The sequence below is a fragment of the Sphaerodactylus townsendi genome, linkage group LG02 (genome assembly GCF_021028975.2).
Source record: "Sphaerodactylus townsendi isolate TG3544 linkage group LG02, MPM_Stown_v2.3, whole genome shotgun sequence".
Taxonomy (NCBI): domain Eukaryota; kingdom Metazoa; phylum Chordata; class Lepidosauria; order Squamata; family Sphaerodactylidae; genus Sphaerodactylus; species Sphaerodactylus townsendi.
The window spans coordinates 16209239-16227232 of NC_059426.1; the positions used below are offsets into that span (position 1 = coordinate 16209239).

Here is a 17994-nt window from a genome sequence, read left to right on the forward strand (position 1 = left end):
GTGCTCCCAGTCCTGAAGCATTGGAGCTCTTTGCCATCTGATTGATTTTTAAAAAAAAAACCACACATCTTGCCAGCCACCTTGAGTTTAGGTGAGAAAGGTTGGATATATGTGATATACGTGCAGTTAATTAATTACTTTTGGGCTGAGTAATTCTATTCCTTGAGGTACCATTGATAGACCTGTTTGTGCCTGGGTTGAAATTCATAATCTTAGGCTGGAGTAATTCTAAGTAGGATTTTGTCTAACCATTTTGAGGCCCTGGAAAAGCGGCACCCTGGGATACAAAAGGACTACGTAGATGTATGTACTTTGGATTGGATCCCACTAGGGTTTTTTCCCCTTATTCTCATTCAATTCCCCTAATTATTCCAGGCACCATCCCACTTCCCCTTTGTCCAAAAGGATTTTCTCTAGCAGAAAAGTTGGTTGGGTCAACCCACTGAGAGAAAACATTGTCACAGTATTATTTACAGATTTATCCTTTTTTTTTGTTTCAACTTAATGTGCATGTCTGAATTCCACCGTTGCTTGTTTGCCAAATCCCAGTGGCGTTGGCCAAAAAAAAAAAAGAAATGTGCCTTAAAATGGCACTTAGCTCCCTTTTGGTTGGTTTTGTTTTCATGTCAGAAAAGAGAAAGGGCGGCAATAAAATATGATCCACTACCCTGCAGTCAGAAAACGGCTCTCTTTTCTTTCGCGCTGAAATCAATTAGAGGCGCATTGAGGAATGAAGGGACCTTAAAAGAAACTGAAATAGATTTTTCGATTAGTTTCGCTGTGACTGGTTCAAGAATTGAGCACAACATTTCAAGTCGAGGTTATACCTTTGACCTCCAAAGGCTGTGTATGTTTAAGAGCTATGCCTGTTCTTTTCACTGTATCTCGGAGCTTTGAGGTTTTCCATCTAGGAATCTTATCCTCCTTGTCTTGTACATAATTTATTTGGAATTGAGTGGAAATCACAGTGTATTTCATATCAAGATGTTAGAGGCTATAACCTGCCACATTCTTCCAGTATCTTACATTTTTAATACATATTTCCATATGCATGTATCTGCAGGGTTAAAGGCAGGTTGCAGTGGTTTTAATAAATGGGCATATACCTCTCCGAACCCTTCCATTTTCAATAAATTGAGGCAAGAGAGAATTGAGAGAGTTTTGGCTAAATGAACACTGTGTATATTTTATAATAGAAACAACACAAATATTAAAGAACACACAAACACAAATATACAAAAAACATGTCCTTTAATATGCCAAAACAGGCTGTTTTAATCTAGCCTCCATTTGTTACATTTTAGGAGCAAAGTTATGGTGAGAAGAATCCCTGTGTCTTCCAATTGCTATACTATTGCTATAGCGTAGTTAGTATAGTATAATATTCGTGGTGTGGGAGGTTAAGAGCTCATGTATCTAATCTGGAGGAACCGGATTTGATTCCCAGCTCTGTCTCCACCAGTCACACATAAGGTTGCCAACCACAGACCTGGAGATTTCCTGGAATTACAGGTGATCTCCAGATTCTTGAGTTCTGTTCTCCTGGAATAAATGGCTGCTTTGGAGGTTAGATCTTATGGCATTATACCTTCCTGAGCTTCTTCCCCTTCTCAGATTCTTTCCCCCAAATCTCCAAGAATTCCCCAACCCACATCATTGGATACTGTGGTATTGTTGACTCTAGCAATCATTCACAACTAACATATCTCTGGGGTGCTGTGTGGTTTCCACGCTGTATGGCTGTGTTCTAGCAGCATTCTCTCCTGACGTTTCGTCTGCATCTGTGGCTGGCATCTTCAGAGGATCTGATGGATGCCAGCCACAGATGCAGGCGAAACGTCAGGAGAGAATGCTGCTAGAACACGGCCATACAGCCCGGAAACCCCACAGCACCCCAGTGATTCCGGCCGTGAAAGCCTTTGACAATACATTAACATATCTCTGTTTGGATCAGCATGAATAGTGGTTAGAGTGTTGGATTAGGAGCTGGGAGACTCAGCGTCGGATTCCCCACTCTGTCATGGAGGTTTGCTGGGTGAACTTGGGCCAGTGAAACACTCTCAGGTTAACCTGCCTCAGTGGGTTGTTGTAAGGCTATAAACTTTCAGGGGTCAAAGCGCTGATGAAGATACCAGTAAGTTTGACCCTTGAGAGCTTATAATTCCAAAATGTTGTTGGTCTCTAAGGTGCTACCAGACTTGAGTCTAACTCTGATATACATATTTATCTATTTACATTGCTTATAACCTACCTTTTCCCCTAGTGCAGGGGTCGGCAACCTTTACCACCCAAAGAGCCATTTGGACCCGTTTTCCACGGCCCCGAAGATCTATGAGCTGGATAGTCAGCTCCGTATGGTTCGGCCCTTCCACTCACCTTTCCTTCCGGCGCTGGAAGGCGGAGGCACCGGGCAGGGAAACCCCTCTGCGCCTTCAGGATAGCGGCCGTGGCCTCCCGGTGCCACTGCCTCTCGCACTGCAGGAGGCAGCGGTGCCTGGCAGGGAAACCCCCTCTACTCCGTAGGGCAGAGGGGGGATGGTGGTTGCGGCCTGCCTGGTGCCACCTCCTCTCCTGCTGCAGGAGGCAGTGCCGCCAGGTAGGAAAACCCCTTCTGCCCGACAGAGCAGGCAGCCACCTGCTCCGCGGGGCAGAGGGGGGATGGCGGCTGTGGGGATTGCAGAAGGGGGATGGCAGCTGCTCTGGAGGGACATGCCCACCCTACCCTCCGACCTCCAGAGCAGTGCTAGAAGGAGAGGTGAGTGGAGGGGACACGAAAAGCTGGGCCGCACGCACAGAGCCACCTCCAGTTTGGCCCCTCCACTCACCTTTCCTTCCAGCGCTGCTCTGGAGGGCTGGAAGGACACACCCACGCTGCCCTCTGGCCTCCAGGCCACGCGGAACCACAGTATAAGGCTGAAAGAGCCGCATGCAGACCCCTGCCCTAGGGGTAAAAGATAAAGGTTGTTCCTGGGTCAACCTTGAGCTGGCTACCTGAAACCAACTTCCATCAGGATTGAGTTCAGGTCATAAGCAGAGTTTGGACTGCACTACTGCAGCTTACCACTCTGTGCCACAGGGCTCTTTCCTCCAGGGGTCCCAAAGCCATTTACCTAATTCTATTCTTCTCCATTTTATCTTCACAACAACTTCCAGTGGATTAGGCTGAGAGGGCATGACTGGCTCAAGTTTCCATGGCGAAGTGGCGATTCCAACCTGGGTGTCCCATATCCTACTCCAACCACTACGCCGCACCTGCTTCCTTACTTGATAGAAATGACAGTATGAGTGCTGTTAGTGTTATCCTTCCACATTGTGACTTTCCCCATCATGGTTTTGATATGCTGCAGATCAGCATAAGAAATTAAATGGGAATTTGGGGGGAGTTTTGTGGAAGCCACAGATGACACACAGAAGGTAGCAGATGACTCAGAAAAGGTTTAGAACGGTGGTGGCGAACCTATGGCACGGGTGCCAGAGGTGGCACTCAGAGCCCTTTCTGTGGGCACGTGTGCGCAGAATTCATCATGTGGGGGGGCAGAAAATCACCCCCCCACACACACACACACCCCTAGGCTGGCCTGGGCATGATCCTTTACCTGGGAGTAAGCTCGATTGCTGGCAATGGGGCTGAGTAAACCCTCCTAGGGTCGTGATTCATCCATTCGAAGCATTGCACGGTTGCTTCACCAAGCTTACTCCCGAGTAACATGCACCTCAGAGCCAACTGTTTTTTCTAAACTAAAACCTCAGTATTCAGGTTAAATTGCCATGTTGCCACTTTGCAATAAGTGGGTTTTGGGTTGCAATTTGGGCACTCGGTCTCGAAAAGGTTCGCCATCACTGGTTTAGAAGCTCAGAAATGTATAAAATATATGTATAGTATTGTATAATATCAAATCTTTTAATACCATAAATATACACAATTTCTTTTCAAAAGTTAAAAGGAAAAAAAATCAGACTTATTCTTTAGTGCGAAGGGAAGGCCAAAAAAAGGTACTCCGATTTCCAGATAACAGCGGACTCCGCACCCCTAACCCCAGCGATGTAGAAGGGATAACTGTATAGGCCATTCGTGAGGCTCCCCTTTGTCGTGAGGAACTCAACTTAGAATTTCTTCTAAATATCACTTGCACCAGTAAATACCACTTTAGCTATTCATCACTTCATCACTATTTGTCACTAAATACCACTTCAACTATTTATCAGAGTGAAAAAAGTACAGTGGAATCTCGATTTTCATTGCTTTCGGTTTTCATAGGTTTCGGTTTTCATCGATTTTTTCAGTGAAAAATTTGTCTCGGTTTTCATTGATTTGCCTCGGTTTTCATCAATTTGCAGTAAGGTGGAAGGGTTTGTGGAGAAAAATCACCCAGACAAAACTGTTGCAGGCCGTGTCTGCAACTTGCTTAATGACAATGTCTTGCCCCATTTCAGACAAATCTTAAAGAGGCATCAGAAACAGACCTCTTTGGACAGCTTTCTGGTGTGACATTGGTCCACTGGCTCTGAAGCTGGTCCTAGTGTTATTGTTTGTTACTGTTTTCAGCATTAAACACTATGTTTATTCACCAAAAAATGTGTTTTTGGTATGTTTTTTGGAGTGCCTAGAATGGATTAATTGGATTTACATTGATTCCTACGGAAAAGTTTGCCTCGGTTTTCATCGGTTTCGGTTTTCATCGATTCTTTTTGGACGGATTACCAATGAAAACTGAGGTTCCACTGTAATAATTAAATGATAGACTTTTTTCATGTTACAATGTTACCTTGGTTATCTTTAGGGTTTTTTTTTTTAATTACAGTTAAAGGGGCTTGAGGAGCGTTTAATTGTGGCCGAGATCAGGGATCAAGGGTTCCTTTAGCCGCTGCTATTAATGGTCACATTTTTCTTTTGTCTTCACGTTTGGCCTCCCCATTGCATACTGTAAGCAAACAGGCAGTCTCCGGGAACACAAAGAGACAGTGTCTGACATTTGGCAGCAAACAGCTCATTGTACAAAGGAAAAGAAAATCTAAAAGGAAGGCTAGCCTCCGTGCTTAGCAGAGCCATCCTATGGTACCCCAGAGCTCGGCTATCACAGATGTTCGGGGTACATTGGAGGTGAACATAAAAATGTGTCTCTAGAAGGTTTTGTTGCATGCCGGTGTTCAGCTCTCATACAACACTTTACATTCTGAAAACTGTGGGTCTTGGACTGTGTTTTTTTCTGTTAATATAACTGAAGGCCGCCTAATTAGTGCCGGAGAGAGATTTTGTTCGTTAGTCCACATCATGAGTGTTCAATTAGGCATCAGGGGAATTTCTCACTTCCGTGAAAAATCCGTGCTGCTGGCTTAACTCACAGTGTTGAAGATCTGAGTAGAAAATGGTGAATTATTTGTGCCCAGGAAAAAAAGAAAGATGAATAATGTAGTGTCTAGGCAAAATGGAGTCTGTTGAGCATTGCCTGGTCAAGAACCTGTATGTTAAGGTGACCAGATTTTTACTCTTGAAAAGCGGGCTGCCGCCAAGACGCACTCGCGGAGCCACACTGCCTTTGGCGGCGCGCCCAGACAGGGAAACAGGAAGCCCCAGAAGGCACTACGCAGCCGCGAGTGCCTTCTGGGGCTTTCCTGTTTCCTGACCGAGTGCCGCGCAAAAGGCGCCACATAGGCAGTGTGCTCCTGGGCGTCGCTGCTGTCGAGATACCTTCTGGACGCTTCCCTGTTTCAGGAAGCGCCCAGAAGGCAGTGCGCCAAGATCCGCGCAGGAGCACACTGCCTAATCGGGACAATGTCAAAGCCCGGCGGGACGCGGGACACATTGCGCAAAAGCATGAGTGTCCCGCGAAAATCGGGACGGCTGGTCACCTTACTGTATGTTGCAGTGAGTGCCAGTTTAGGCCTGCTCTTTCTGAATGGTGTTTTTGTTTGTCTGTCTCCATAACCATATTTGTGTACATAGATAATCAGTTCCACAGATTGAATGCTTGGGGTTAGTGATAGTAGGATGAAGGAAAATGCAGCTGAAGGAAATGACAGCTTCAAAAGACGAATTCTATGATATACCATAGAGTATAAGAAAACAGGAAGTCCTAGAATGACACCATATTCCCTGTTGAGCTTCCTTCTTATCTTTGACCCCAGATCTCCAGCAGTTTCCCACACTAGAGTTGGCACCCTTAAGTTGGATGCATAAGGAGGTATGATTCTTAGTCTATGCATGTTTGCTGTCCAGGAACATGGAAGACATGATTACTGTGCGCATGTGGCCAAATGTCATGTGAACATCTTTATACACATAAACTGAGGTTCCTGACACATGTATATCAGTATTCATGTGTGCACTCTGTTCACATTACATGTTTGCCGCAGATGGTGCTCGAGTGACACCGCTGTACCTTGATTTTTGTTAAAGCAGCGGATACTCTGGAGTAGACCTCCTTGTAGTATGCCATGAAGAAACAACTGATAGACACACAGTCAATGGTGCAGAAGTTCTATTTATTGCTATAACTACCAAAGTGCTTCACCAGACAGCAGGTGTTTTCAGGCACACCCCTCTGTGTTCTCTATATACAAAACAGGTACCAATCTGGTGCATGGGTCTTATCAGTGATACACACGTTACTAACGTTGCACACAACACTGATATTGCACTCGGCACTTGTCTAGGGGTGGACGCATCTGTCATGTAGATTTTGCCCATCTACACATGTCATTTTGACAGTCTCTGACACCCCTTCCAAAAATTGAATGACAGTATATACATTATTTACAGAGACCTGTGAGAGTATGAAGTATGGAGATCCCCTGAATTAGACTGTAGACTGAAGGCCTGGATTTGTGGTCTGGGCACTGGAACGATGGAAACACGCGGGGGGGGGGGGGGACATCAGTAATGTTTCCTCTGCAAGTCGTTCTCATCCATTTCCGCTTGAGACACTTGGGCTGTGGGATGCTAAGTCATGCATTGAGTGAGAAGAAGGTAGCAGCAGGTGGAGACAAAGATGCAACAAAGTGTTGATTAGAATGGGTAGTGTGCAGTGGTGGGATTCAAATAATTTAACAACTGATTGTTTACAAGCACCGTCTTAACAACCGGTTCTGCCGAAGTGGTGCGAACCTGCTGAATCCCACCACTGGTAGTGTGTGACTAGGAGTAGGAGGCAGGTGTGTAGAAAGAGTTAACACACTAGACAGGAAATTTCCATCTCCTACCCCAGAGGTGTCCAATTGGCCATGCCAGCAGGGTCCAATGGAATTTGGCCATGTAGCAAGGGCCGATGGAATTTGTAATCCATGGACATCAGAAGCGCCAGAGTTAGACACGTCTGGGGTAGGGGATGGAAATATCTAATCTGGAGGAACCGGGTGTGTCTAGTGTGTTAACTCTTTCTACACACCTGCCTCCTACTCCTAGTCATTTTGCCCCAGGCGCCATTTTGCCCCCCTACGTCACTGTATCGCATGCCCAGCCATACACGCTTTGACTGTAACATGAGAATTGTTCAATGCAAATATTTTTTTAAAAAGGTGAGTGTACCTTGCACACAGGCCGCAAATTGTGAATAGGGCTATCAGACGTGACAAGCACACGTGGTAACTAGTTAGTCTTGAATCCGAAATACAGGTCTTTGCAACAAATATTTGAAATAAATGTCAGGAGCAACGAAAAACAGAGAGATTGGACCGCTTTATATGGCCTAGGTCTGGGGTGGTAGAGTCACGTATTCAAGAGTCAGCAAATGAAGGCAGATGAGAAGACGAAACTTGACCATTTTAGCGTAGGTCCCTCACTGATCATGGAACCACCACAAAGGGTCTCATCTGGACCCAAACAATACAAGAGAAAGGTTCTGTGTTTAGTCCTTTACGGAGCATTATTGATTGTGAGCCAGTCTGTGCTCCTCTAATGGTAAACTGGAAATCTGGCATGAGCCAAACGGGAGAATGGGCAGAGATGCCTCCCGCCGTTCCGCAATTGCATCCTTTTATTCTCAGCTCAGAGGGGTTTCAGAGTGACAGGAGGGGTGGAAAATCACAAGCTAAAAACCAGAGGAATGCGGAGAGGGAAACCCTATACAAAACTGCAGCAGAAACAGTGAAGCCAAGCAGCTATCGATCGACCTGTCAGCCTTCCAGCAAAGTGATTGCAGGAGACTAGACTTGGAGGATAAAATGAGAAGAAAGTTGGGAAGGGGGAGGGAGAAAGGTTGGATGTAAAAAACGAAACGGAACGGAAAAACCCACTTGGACTCTTGCGCTGGGGGACAGCTCAATTGGGAATTGCTTATTGGGAACCTGCAAAGCGGGTCTGTGAAAAATCCAGATTTTTTATGGCGGCTGGGGGTACCCTTGCAGAAGAGATGCTTTCACACATCCCGATGACAAGGTCTCACAATGGCAGCTGACACCCGGGCTGTATGATCTGCCTGGAAAAAGCACAGTAGGCCAGAATTCTCCGTATTCTTTTTCAAGATACACCCTAAACAGTGTCCTTAAACCGTGACGCTCGTTTGCTTGTCTTTCATAACCTGCCTCAATTGGCAAAATCGATGATTCTGAAAGAGCTTGGGATGGAAATAGGAGGAATGGTTCATCTAGAAGCCAGAGAAGGGCACAACGTAGGAGCAGCAGTGGCATAGGCGGTTAAGAGCTCGTATATCTAATCTGGAGGAACCGGGTTTGATTCTCCGCTCTGCCGCCTGAGCTGTGGAGGCTTATCTGGGGAATTCAGATTAGCCTGTGCACTCCCACACACGCCAGCTGGGTGACCTTGGGCTAGTCACAGCTTCTCGGAGCTCTCTCAGCCCCACCTACCTCACAGGGTGTTTGTTGTGAGGGGGGAAGGGCAAGGAGATTGTCAGCCCCTTTGAGTCTCCTGCAGGAGAGAAAGGGGGGATATAAATCCAAACTCTTCTTCCAAACGTATACTTTAAGAACAAATCAGGTAATGCTGCCCATGATCAGGATCGAAGTAAAAGAAATGTGCAAAAAGACTATATAAGACTCCTGGGTACTTCTTCTTGTATAAGTGCATAATTTCCAGTGTAATCTTTTCTCCCCTTCAAGCGTTCAGTTCATACTTTTATTTGATTTAATACACTTATACACCACCTCCTCTCAATGAGACTATCAGATTAGAGTTTAAAATGTTCAGGAAAAAGTTTTTTTTTTAAAAAAGTACAGCAGAATAGAACCCCATCCAACAGATCAATCACAAGATGCTGGAAGAAAGAAGACACCACTTTGCATTCATTTCAGCTGTTCCCAGGATGAGCCGTTTCCATTTGTTTCGAAATGTTTGAAAAGACAGCACCAATCCCATCTTCCAGGCCATTTGGGTCGGCCGCTGAAAAACCTGCCTGCTGGTCCCAGTTTGCTTAAGACGAGAAAGCATCACTTCACAGTTTAGGCTGGTTGATATCATGAGGTTGCCAGCTCTGGCTTGGGAAATTCCTAGAGATGTGGGGTGGTGCCTCCGGAAAACCCAATCTGGGGAGGGGGGGAGCTCAGTAGAAATACGATGCCCTAGATTGGGGGTCCCCAATCTTTTTGAGCCTGTGGTTACGTTCAGTGGTAGGATCCAAAAATTTTAGTAACAGGTTCCCATGGTGGTGGGATTCAAACAGTGGCGTAGCGCCAATGTGGCTGGGCAGGGCACGACGGGGGCGTGGTCGGGCATTCTGGGGGCGGGGCATTAATAATCTCTCTGTTACTGTAAAAAACTCTTACTGTAAAAAAAAGGTCCTAATTTCCAGCTGGTATCTTTCTGTCCATAATTTAAACTCATTATAGCAAGTCCTATCGTCTACTTCCAACAGAAACAACTACTTCTCCTCTAATTGACTGCCTGTCAAATACTTAATACTTTCAAATACTTAACTTTGTTTCTAGAAATCAAAAGAAGGATGCTTTCCTTAAACAAGGAACTTTACCATATTTCTAAAACATGTTTTTAAAACAGCCCAACAGGGAGGATTATCCCGTTTTCTACCTTCGCTAACCAGCCACATAGGAGACAACAGGACTTGATGATTTTTGGACCTAATGGAATTTCTAACGGAAAAGCAGACCCAGTTAGTAACCCCCTCTCGGCACACACAAATAATCAGTAACCCACTCTCGGGAACTGGTGAGAACCTGCTGGATCCCACCTCTGGTTACGTTCGATGTCCTGGTGAAGTGTGGTGGTCACAGCCACAAAATGGCCACCAAAAAATAACAGCCGCAGGAGGTGAAGCCAGCCACAAAATGGTTGACACAGCGTACCTTCGGTCACACGGAGAAGATTCTTGTGCTGGGGTGGCAGCAACATTTTAAAAACTCTGATTAGCCAATCAAATCTCAGAAGCTTTGCTGGGAAAGGGTCCACCTGGCCCTTACAACGTTCTAAAAACAGCTAGTGGGCACCAGGAAAGATACTGGGGGCTGCCATGACACACGTAAGCATCGTATTAGGTGTCCCCCCCCCATAGAATCTACTCTCCAAAGCTGCTACCGTGTTTCCCCGAATATAAGACAGTGTCTTATATTAATTTTTGCTCCCAAAGATGCGCTATGTCTTATTTTCAGGGGATGTCTTATTTTTCTGTGTTCTGTTCGTCGGGCATGCTTCCAAACAAAAACTTTGCTATGTCTTACTTTCGGGGGATGCCTTATATTTCGCACTTCAGCAAAACCTCTACTATGTCTTATTTTTAGGGGATATATTCAGGAAAACAGGGTATTTCTTCCAGGAGAACTGCCATATCTAAGTGTAATCTGAAGCTGTAACTCTAGGAGATCTCCAGGCCCCGGGTGAAGGTTGGCAACCCTAAATAAACCCAAGTTTGCAGCAATGTTCATCGTTCAACACTGTAGATGTATTACCATTCTAGTCAAGTGATGCACTTAGATGTGACATTTTAATGGAACTTGATACAACTCCGGAGTGCAGGACTGATGAAAACAACAGCCAAATGCAAATCATGTGGGAGAGGTATAGTTTGCTCTCCCAGTTTTTGTGTATGTTTTTTTAACAAACTGCAGGTGTGTTTGTTGGGAAGGAGGCTGCCAGGTTTGTTCAAAGGAGTGGCCCTAAGAGGAGATGATGTTTAACCTGTTGTTCCCGGGCCATTTTAGCCAATCAGAATCCATCTGCAGGAGGAAAAATATTACTATCTCAAGAGGTGTCTCTGATCGGGAAATCAGAATTGGGCTGGTGGAAAGAATCAGATCAGTGTCTCTGAAGCGCTGCTGCATTTCATCAAAAGGGGGAAAATGTCAGCCGATCCTGAGTCTCCTACATAACGTGTTGTTCAACCCTTGGTACAGAAAGCAAAATATCTGGAGTTTTTTTAATCACTTCAGCTAAATGACACTTTCAAACATTTTCGGCTTGATTGAACACATAATTAAATACTTTGTTGCTGCGATGATCACAATTAGACATGGCAAGTAGCTGTCTGAAGCACTTTGCTGGTGTGTGCCATAAACCAATTTGTGCGTGTTGAGATCAGAGTGAGAAACGGAAACTCTCCGGAGCCAGATATCCCTGCTTTAATTATTTCGAGACAGGATTTTGGTTCGGGGGCAGGAGGGTTGCCGCACTCCTATGCTCTGAAGCCTATCTGAGAGCAAATCGCGTCAGAAGGAAGGCTTCCTATAATAAAAGTTAATTTTAAAGCCTTATAAAACTAGACGGGAGATTGAATGTGAAATGTTGTGCCACAAGAAAACAAGTTTTGCAAGCTGAATAAACCTATCCAATAAGATGTGGATAAATTTGCGTCGTAGTATGTTGGCGTCAGGGAAGGAAGAAGGCACGATATAGCCCAATTTGCAGAGGAAGGCAACGGTAAACCACCTCTGCTTCTCACTTGCTTTGAAAATCACTTGGTGTGGTCATCATAAGTCATCTGTGACTTGACAGCATTTTACACACGCGGTGGTGTTGGGAGAGAAGACCATGTAATTTGAAGAGCACAGGACCTCATAATTTATTCAGCTATTCATTGAAGCCAGATTTTGGAGTGGTATTATTCACACACTACCTACCGTGTTTCCCCGAAAATAAGACAGTGTCTTATATTAATTTTTGCTCCCAAAGATGCGCTATGTCTTATTTTCAGGGGATGTCTTATTTTTCCACTCCACAGCTGCATGCTCTGGTCGACAGGCATGCTTCCAAACAAAAACTTTGCTACGTCTTACTTTTTGGGGGATGCTTTATATTTAGCACTTCAGCAAAACCTCTACTACGTCTTATTTTCAGGGGATGTCTTATTTTGGGGGAAATAGGGTAGAATTTCCTGGCTGAACTTGGCAACTAGTGGCAGGCTTGGGGGTGTGGATATAACAAGGTCAGCTGCAACTTTGTGTTCCTTCTGGGAACAACCTGGAAGCGATGCAAAGTAGCTCTAGGAATCATCGGACACTTCACAGTGAAACCATAGAGTTTCTGGCGATTCCTAGAGCCATCATATGTCATTTCTGCCCCCCCCCCCCCCGGAGTGACAAGACAGACAAAATTGCTGTTTTAAACATTTTTCCCTACCTCCACTTGGTGGACAATGGAACTTGAGGGCTGGAGATTTCCCTGCCTCAACCAACCAGGGGGGTGACAACCTTAGTATTTTGAATGTGTGCGTTCCTAAAGTTGAGAAACTTTTTCTAGTTAAGTAAAAAAGAGGGGGATACGAGAACTGAGAATCCTGCGATTCACTTGCAAATGGAAATATGGGGTTGCTTTGCTTTGAGACCTCCCACCTTAGAGTTTCACAGAGGGAGGTCAGTTCATCTTGGACTTTCCCATTGATGGGTTGCATCAGCACCAGGCAAGAGATTAAATGGGGGTTGGGTGATGCTGGGGCAACCGTTTGCGTGATGTTGGTGAGGATGTGGAGTGGGTACTTGACCCCCGGTTCTTTGCTTTGCCCTAACAACTCTCTTAATCTCTCCTGCAGGTGAGAAGCCTTACAAGTGTTCGTGGGAAGGGTGTGAGTGGCGTTTTGCACGGAGTGACGAACTCACGCGGCACTACAGGAAACACACGGGGGCCAAACCCTTCAAATGCAACCACTGCGACAGGTAACAAGGCCTGGTTTTTGTACCCACCTTTTGCCTCACAAAGAGACTTGGGAAGAGGTTTACCTGAAAAATCACTTTTCGTATCACTTTTAATATCAAATCTGTGTGCCCCCTTTGGGGACAGAATGGAACGGGTACAGAGGAGAGTGATGAGGATGATAAGAGGCCTGAAGACCAAGTCCTGTGAAGAAACCCTGAGGGACTTGGGAATGTTCAGCCTAGATAAAGGGTGATTCCCCTGCCATCCTTGCCCTTCCTTATACCACCCTACCAATCCAATGGCTTTTACTACATCCGGCTCCCAGGACCCCAAGAAGAGAAGAATTTGGATTTATACCTCACCTTTCTCTCCTATAAGGAGCCTCAAGGTGACTTTTAAGCTCCTTTCCCTTCCTCTCCCCACAACAGACACCTTGTGAGGCAGGTGGGGCTGAGGGAGTTCCAAAGAACTGTGACTAGCCCAAGGTCACTCAGCAGGAATGTAGGGGTGTAGAAATACATCTGGTTCACCAGATAAACCTCAGTGGGGAATCAAACCCGATTCTCCAGATTAGAATCTACCTGCTCTTAACTACTACACCACACTGGCTCTCAAAGAATCTACTTTCCTATGGTTAAAAAGAACTACTGGGGTGGGGGGAGAAATCAGAGGTGATCTGCCAACAGTTGGAGGTGACCCAATCCCACCATGCTTGCCTTTCAGTGCTGAAAGTCTCTGCAAGGCAGATTTTTATAGTCTGGGATGCTTAAGATACATTCACATGACGCTGGTTTCTTACAAAAAATGTGTAGTGGTTAGGAGCGGTGGACTCTAATCTGGTGAACTGGATTTGTTTTCCTTCTCTTACACATGAAGCCTGCTGGGTGACCTTGGGCCAGTCACAGTTTCCTTAGAACTCCCTCAGCCCCAACAATCTCACAAGGTGTCTGTTGCGGAGAGAGGAAGGGAAGGCGATTGTAAGCTGCTTTGAGACTCCCTACAGGAGAGGAAAGTGTGGCACAAAAACCAATTCTTCTATATTAGTGTAAGAGAACTCCATACTGGATAGGAAAGGCAGAGAAAAGGCAGTCTAGCTGTGCATTTAAGTTAAGACGGAGAGAGATTGTAGAAAGCATGTCCAGCTCTCATAGTTGCCAGAGGAAGAATGAGACGGAAGGGAAGTGACTGGAAGAAAGGAAACCCTAAGAACAGCATTATGGGTTACAAAAGGACAGCTGCCAGAATGGACAAAGGAAATATCAAGAAGCAGCCTGTCTAGCCCTTTACTGACTCTTTACTACCTTCCCCTGAGACTCTGATATCTGTGCTACCACTAAGCAAAACTGCACAGCCCATTCCTTTTCATGAACACGCCTTTCTCATATAGAATAGAGTTGGAAGGGGCCATACAGTCCATCTAGTCCAACCCCCTGCTCAATGCAGGGTCAGCCTGGAGCAGGGGTGTCCAACTCTGGCGCTTCAGGGGCTGATGGGAATTGTAGTCCATGAACATCTGAAGCGCCAGAGTTGGACAACTCTGACCTAGAGCATCCCAGACAAGTGTTTGTCCAGTCACTGCTTAAAGACAGCCAAGTGAGGGGGAGCTCACCACTTTCCTCGGCAGCCAATTCCACTGCTGCACAATTCTTCCTGTAAAACACATTTCGTAATATCCAGTCAGAACCTTTTTGCCCGTAATTTATACCCGTCATTGTGAGTCCTATCCTCTGCTGCCAAGGAACAACCCTCCGCCCTCCTCTAGGTGACAACCCTTCCAATATTTAAAGACAGTAATCATGTCCAATGGTGGGATCCAAACATTTTAATAACAGGTTCCAATGGTGGTGGGATTCAAACAGTGGCGCCGCCGCACACACGCACCTCCAGTCCCTATTGGGCAGGGAGGTTGCTTTAGTAACCCCTTCTTGGCACTCAGAAAAAATTAGTAACCACTTCTGGAGAAGTGGTGAGAACTGGTTGGATCCCACCTCTGATCATGTCCCCCTTCAACCTCCTCTTCTCCATCTTACGTCAGTCCAATGGAGTGCTTGGAGCCAGGCCATTATCTAGCAGCCTCAGAGTGCCCCCCCCTCCGCCACAAAAAAGCTTTCAAGGTTTCTTGAGCTCTGAGCAGTTGTCTGTAATGTCCAGTGAGTAAGTGAAGAAGGCATATTAGAAGGAATCAGGGTCAGTCTTCTTCAGTTATAGTATCAATAGTATCAGAGAGCTGTTGTCTAGATGGGCTGTTGGTTTCACTGGAGATAAGGCGTCTTCAGATTCTTCACAGTTATTATTATTAGCTTCATTATTTACTCTTATAGCCTGCCTTTTTCAATTCAACTCATGGTAGATTACAACATAAAAATACCAATTTAATCATAACAGCTAAGACAGGGGTGGCTGACCTATGGCGCTCCAGATGTTCATGAATTACAATTCCCATCAGCCCCTGCCAGCATGGCCAATTGTAGTCCATGAACATCTGGAACGCCATAGGTTGGCCACCCCTGAGCTAAGATCTCTAAGAAAAATAATGCACTGGGCTTGACATAGCATGAAGGGTTAGAACAGGGGTGTCCAACTCTAGCACCCCAGATCAGCATGGACTACGATTGGCCATGCTGGCAGGGGCTGATGGGAATTGTAGTCCATGAACATCTGGGCCGCCAGAGTTGGACACCCCTGGGCCAGAAAGTGGAAGGAATTGCATTTCAGGAAAAAGCGGTGATATGTATATGTATGCCAAACATTTCTGGGGCAAGGAGCAATGAACACTCTCCCCCTTATAAAAGCCAGATGTCACTGAAATCTATCTCTTTTTGGATTAACAGGCATATGGAAGAGGTTACTCGGATTCTCAATTACTTTTGACCTCTGATTGTTAGGTCCCATTCAGAGGGTGGGGGGCGGATTTGCCCTCCCCAGGACACTTGTCCCGGCAGAGTGGCAAAACTGCTGGCATGTGGCCGTCCCCATAGGCAAAGCTACAAAGGGGTGGAGGGTGCGCCTCGCACTGGGCGCACACCCTGGGGTGCAGAAAATTGCCCCGAATCCCCACGACCCCCCCCTTCACGTCCCTCCCCCAATTACCTTAGTTCTTAGTTTCAAGTTTAGTTTCAGGCTGAAAAGCGGCCTGTTCCGTTCAGGCTGAAATGGGCCCTTGTGGGAACTACAGTACCCAGGAGACCTTGTGAGCCCCAAGGGCTCCTGGGTAGTGTAGTTCCCACCCAGGCTTTTTTCAGCCTGAACTAAACAGGCCGCTTTTCAGCCTGAAACTCAGAACTAAGGTGGGGGGGTGGACACAGAGGCACAGTTTGGCCCAGCTACGCCTCTGGCCCTCCCTGATGCCTAGACGTGGTGCCGGATACAGCGTCCCAGCCCCCGTGCCACACAGGGAGATGTGGCCATTAGGTGGCTCCCTCCCAGCCATTCAGTGTGTTACTCCAGTGGCTGGGCATTCAGAATTATGCAACGCTTTTGGGTGGTGTAAGTCTGTTAAACCCAATGGGGACTTCTCAGCCTCGGGGGAGGCTTTCTCGCTTGTGAAGGTCTCCCCATGCTGCCGGGAAGCCCCTTTGGGAGTGCGGGGCGGCACAACTGCTGTTCCATAGCCGGCTACATGCAGTGGCCCTTTCCCCACTTACCGTTTGCGGCGCACTACTCTCAGCGCGAGTCATTTCTGGCGCAGGGTCGTGTTCCCCACTGCCCCGCGAAGATGCTGTTTTTTCAGCGCCAGAGGGGACGTGAGAGTGGCAGAGTCGGGGTGGCTGCGTTGTCGCCGCCCGGACTCGTGGGGAGCGCCGCTGGACCCCGCGCTATTTGGGGAGAGTAGCGCGCAGCAAACGGTAAGTGGGGAAAGGGCCAGTGTTGGATGGGGCTGCCCGTAGTCTAAGCAAGAAGTACTTCACTTCATATTCTTTTGAAATCTGGTGATGCCGTATCAGAAGACAAATAAAATAAAATCTGGGATGAGTGGGAAGCGTAGACTTCCCAGTAATCAAACCCGATAGCGTGGTCGTTTGCCGAGCAGTCCGACCCCCTAATTGGAGATATTGGCCGTGTCTAGCCGAAAGCCAAGATCCAATTGAAGCAGTAATCGAGTCAGATGCTTGCATCTGGCCGTGCCATCTTTTAAACTCCAACCGATACGTGGAACTTGGAGAGCAGCTTTTAGAAAATTATCCTTCTTTTTCAAAAGTAGCCTCAAGACCCTTCGCTGTAATAAGAAAATGCCTCTAATACAATCAAGGATCTATGTTGCCTCGGAGCGCATTAAACAGGCAGGCCTCACTCAAGGAGAGGATGTGATGGACGTAAATAGGACCCGTTCTTTAATGGGAAGGAAATCAGATCATTTTTCACATCCTGCCTTTAGGAGGCCTTCACACAGCCCCCTCACCATATGCATTCTCCCTCGCTTCTATCTGCTGGTTTAGTCTCTCTCTCTTTTTACTTTGTGGATCACGAGAGGAGGCTTTTGTTTGTTCAAAAACAAGCTACAGTAAAAAAAACAGAGGGAGAATCTCTGTTTTTTTTACTGTAGTTTGTTTTTGAACAAACAAAAGCCTCCTCTCGTGATCCACAAAGTAAAAAGAGAGAGAGACTGGTTTTGGTTTTCCCGTTGTTGGGCCTTTCCCCACTTCCCTTAAGCCCCGCGCTACTTGAGGAAGAAGAAGAAGAGAAGAGAAGAAGAGTTTGGATTTATATCCCCCCTTTCTCTCCTGCAGGAGACTCAAAGGGGCTGACAATCTCCTTGCCCTTCCCCCCTCACAACAAACACCCTGTGAGGTAGCTGGGGCTGAGAGAGCTCCGAGAAGCTGTGACTAGCCCAAGGTCACCCAGCTGGCATGTGTGGGAGTGTACAGGCTAATCTGAAATTCCCCAGATAAGCCTCCACAGCTCAGGTGGCAGAGCTGGGAATCAAACCCGGTTCCTCCAGATTAGATACACGAGCTCTTAAC

At 46.5% G+C, this 17994-nt stretch overlaps 1 protein-coding gene across 1 annotated transcript in view; it reads left to right on the forward strand.

Annotated features, from left to right (window-relative positions):
• KLF7 (Kruppel like factor 7) overlaps positions 1–17994 on the forward strand; it is a 59120-nt gene that overhangs the window by 25917 nt on the left and 15209 nt on the right. The window contains exon 4 of the mRNA XM_048484449.1: positions 12930–13053. Within this exon, the coding sequence (XP_048340406.1) occupies positions 12930–13053 (124 nt within the window). The remainder of the gene's footprint in view (positions 1–12929; positions 13054–17994) is intronic.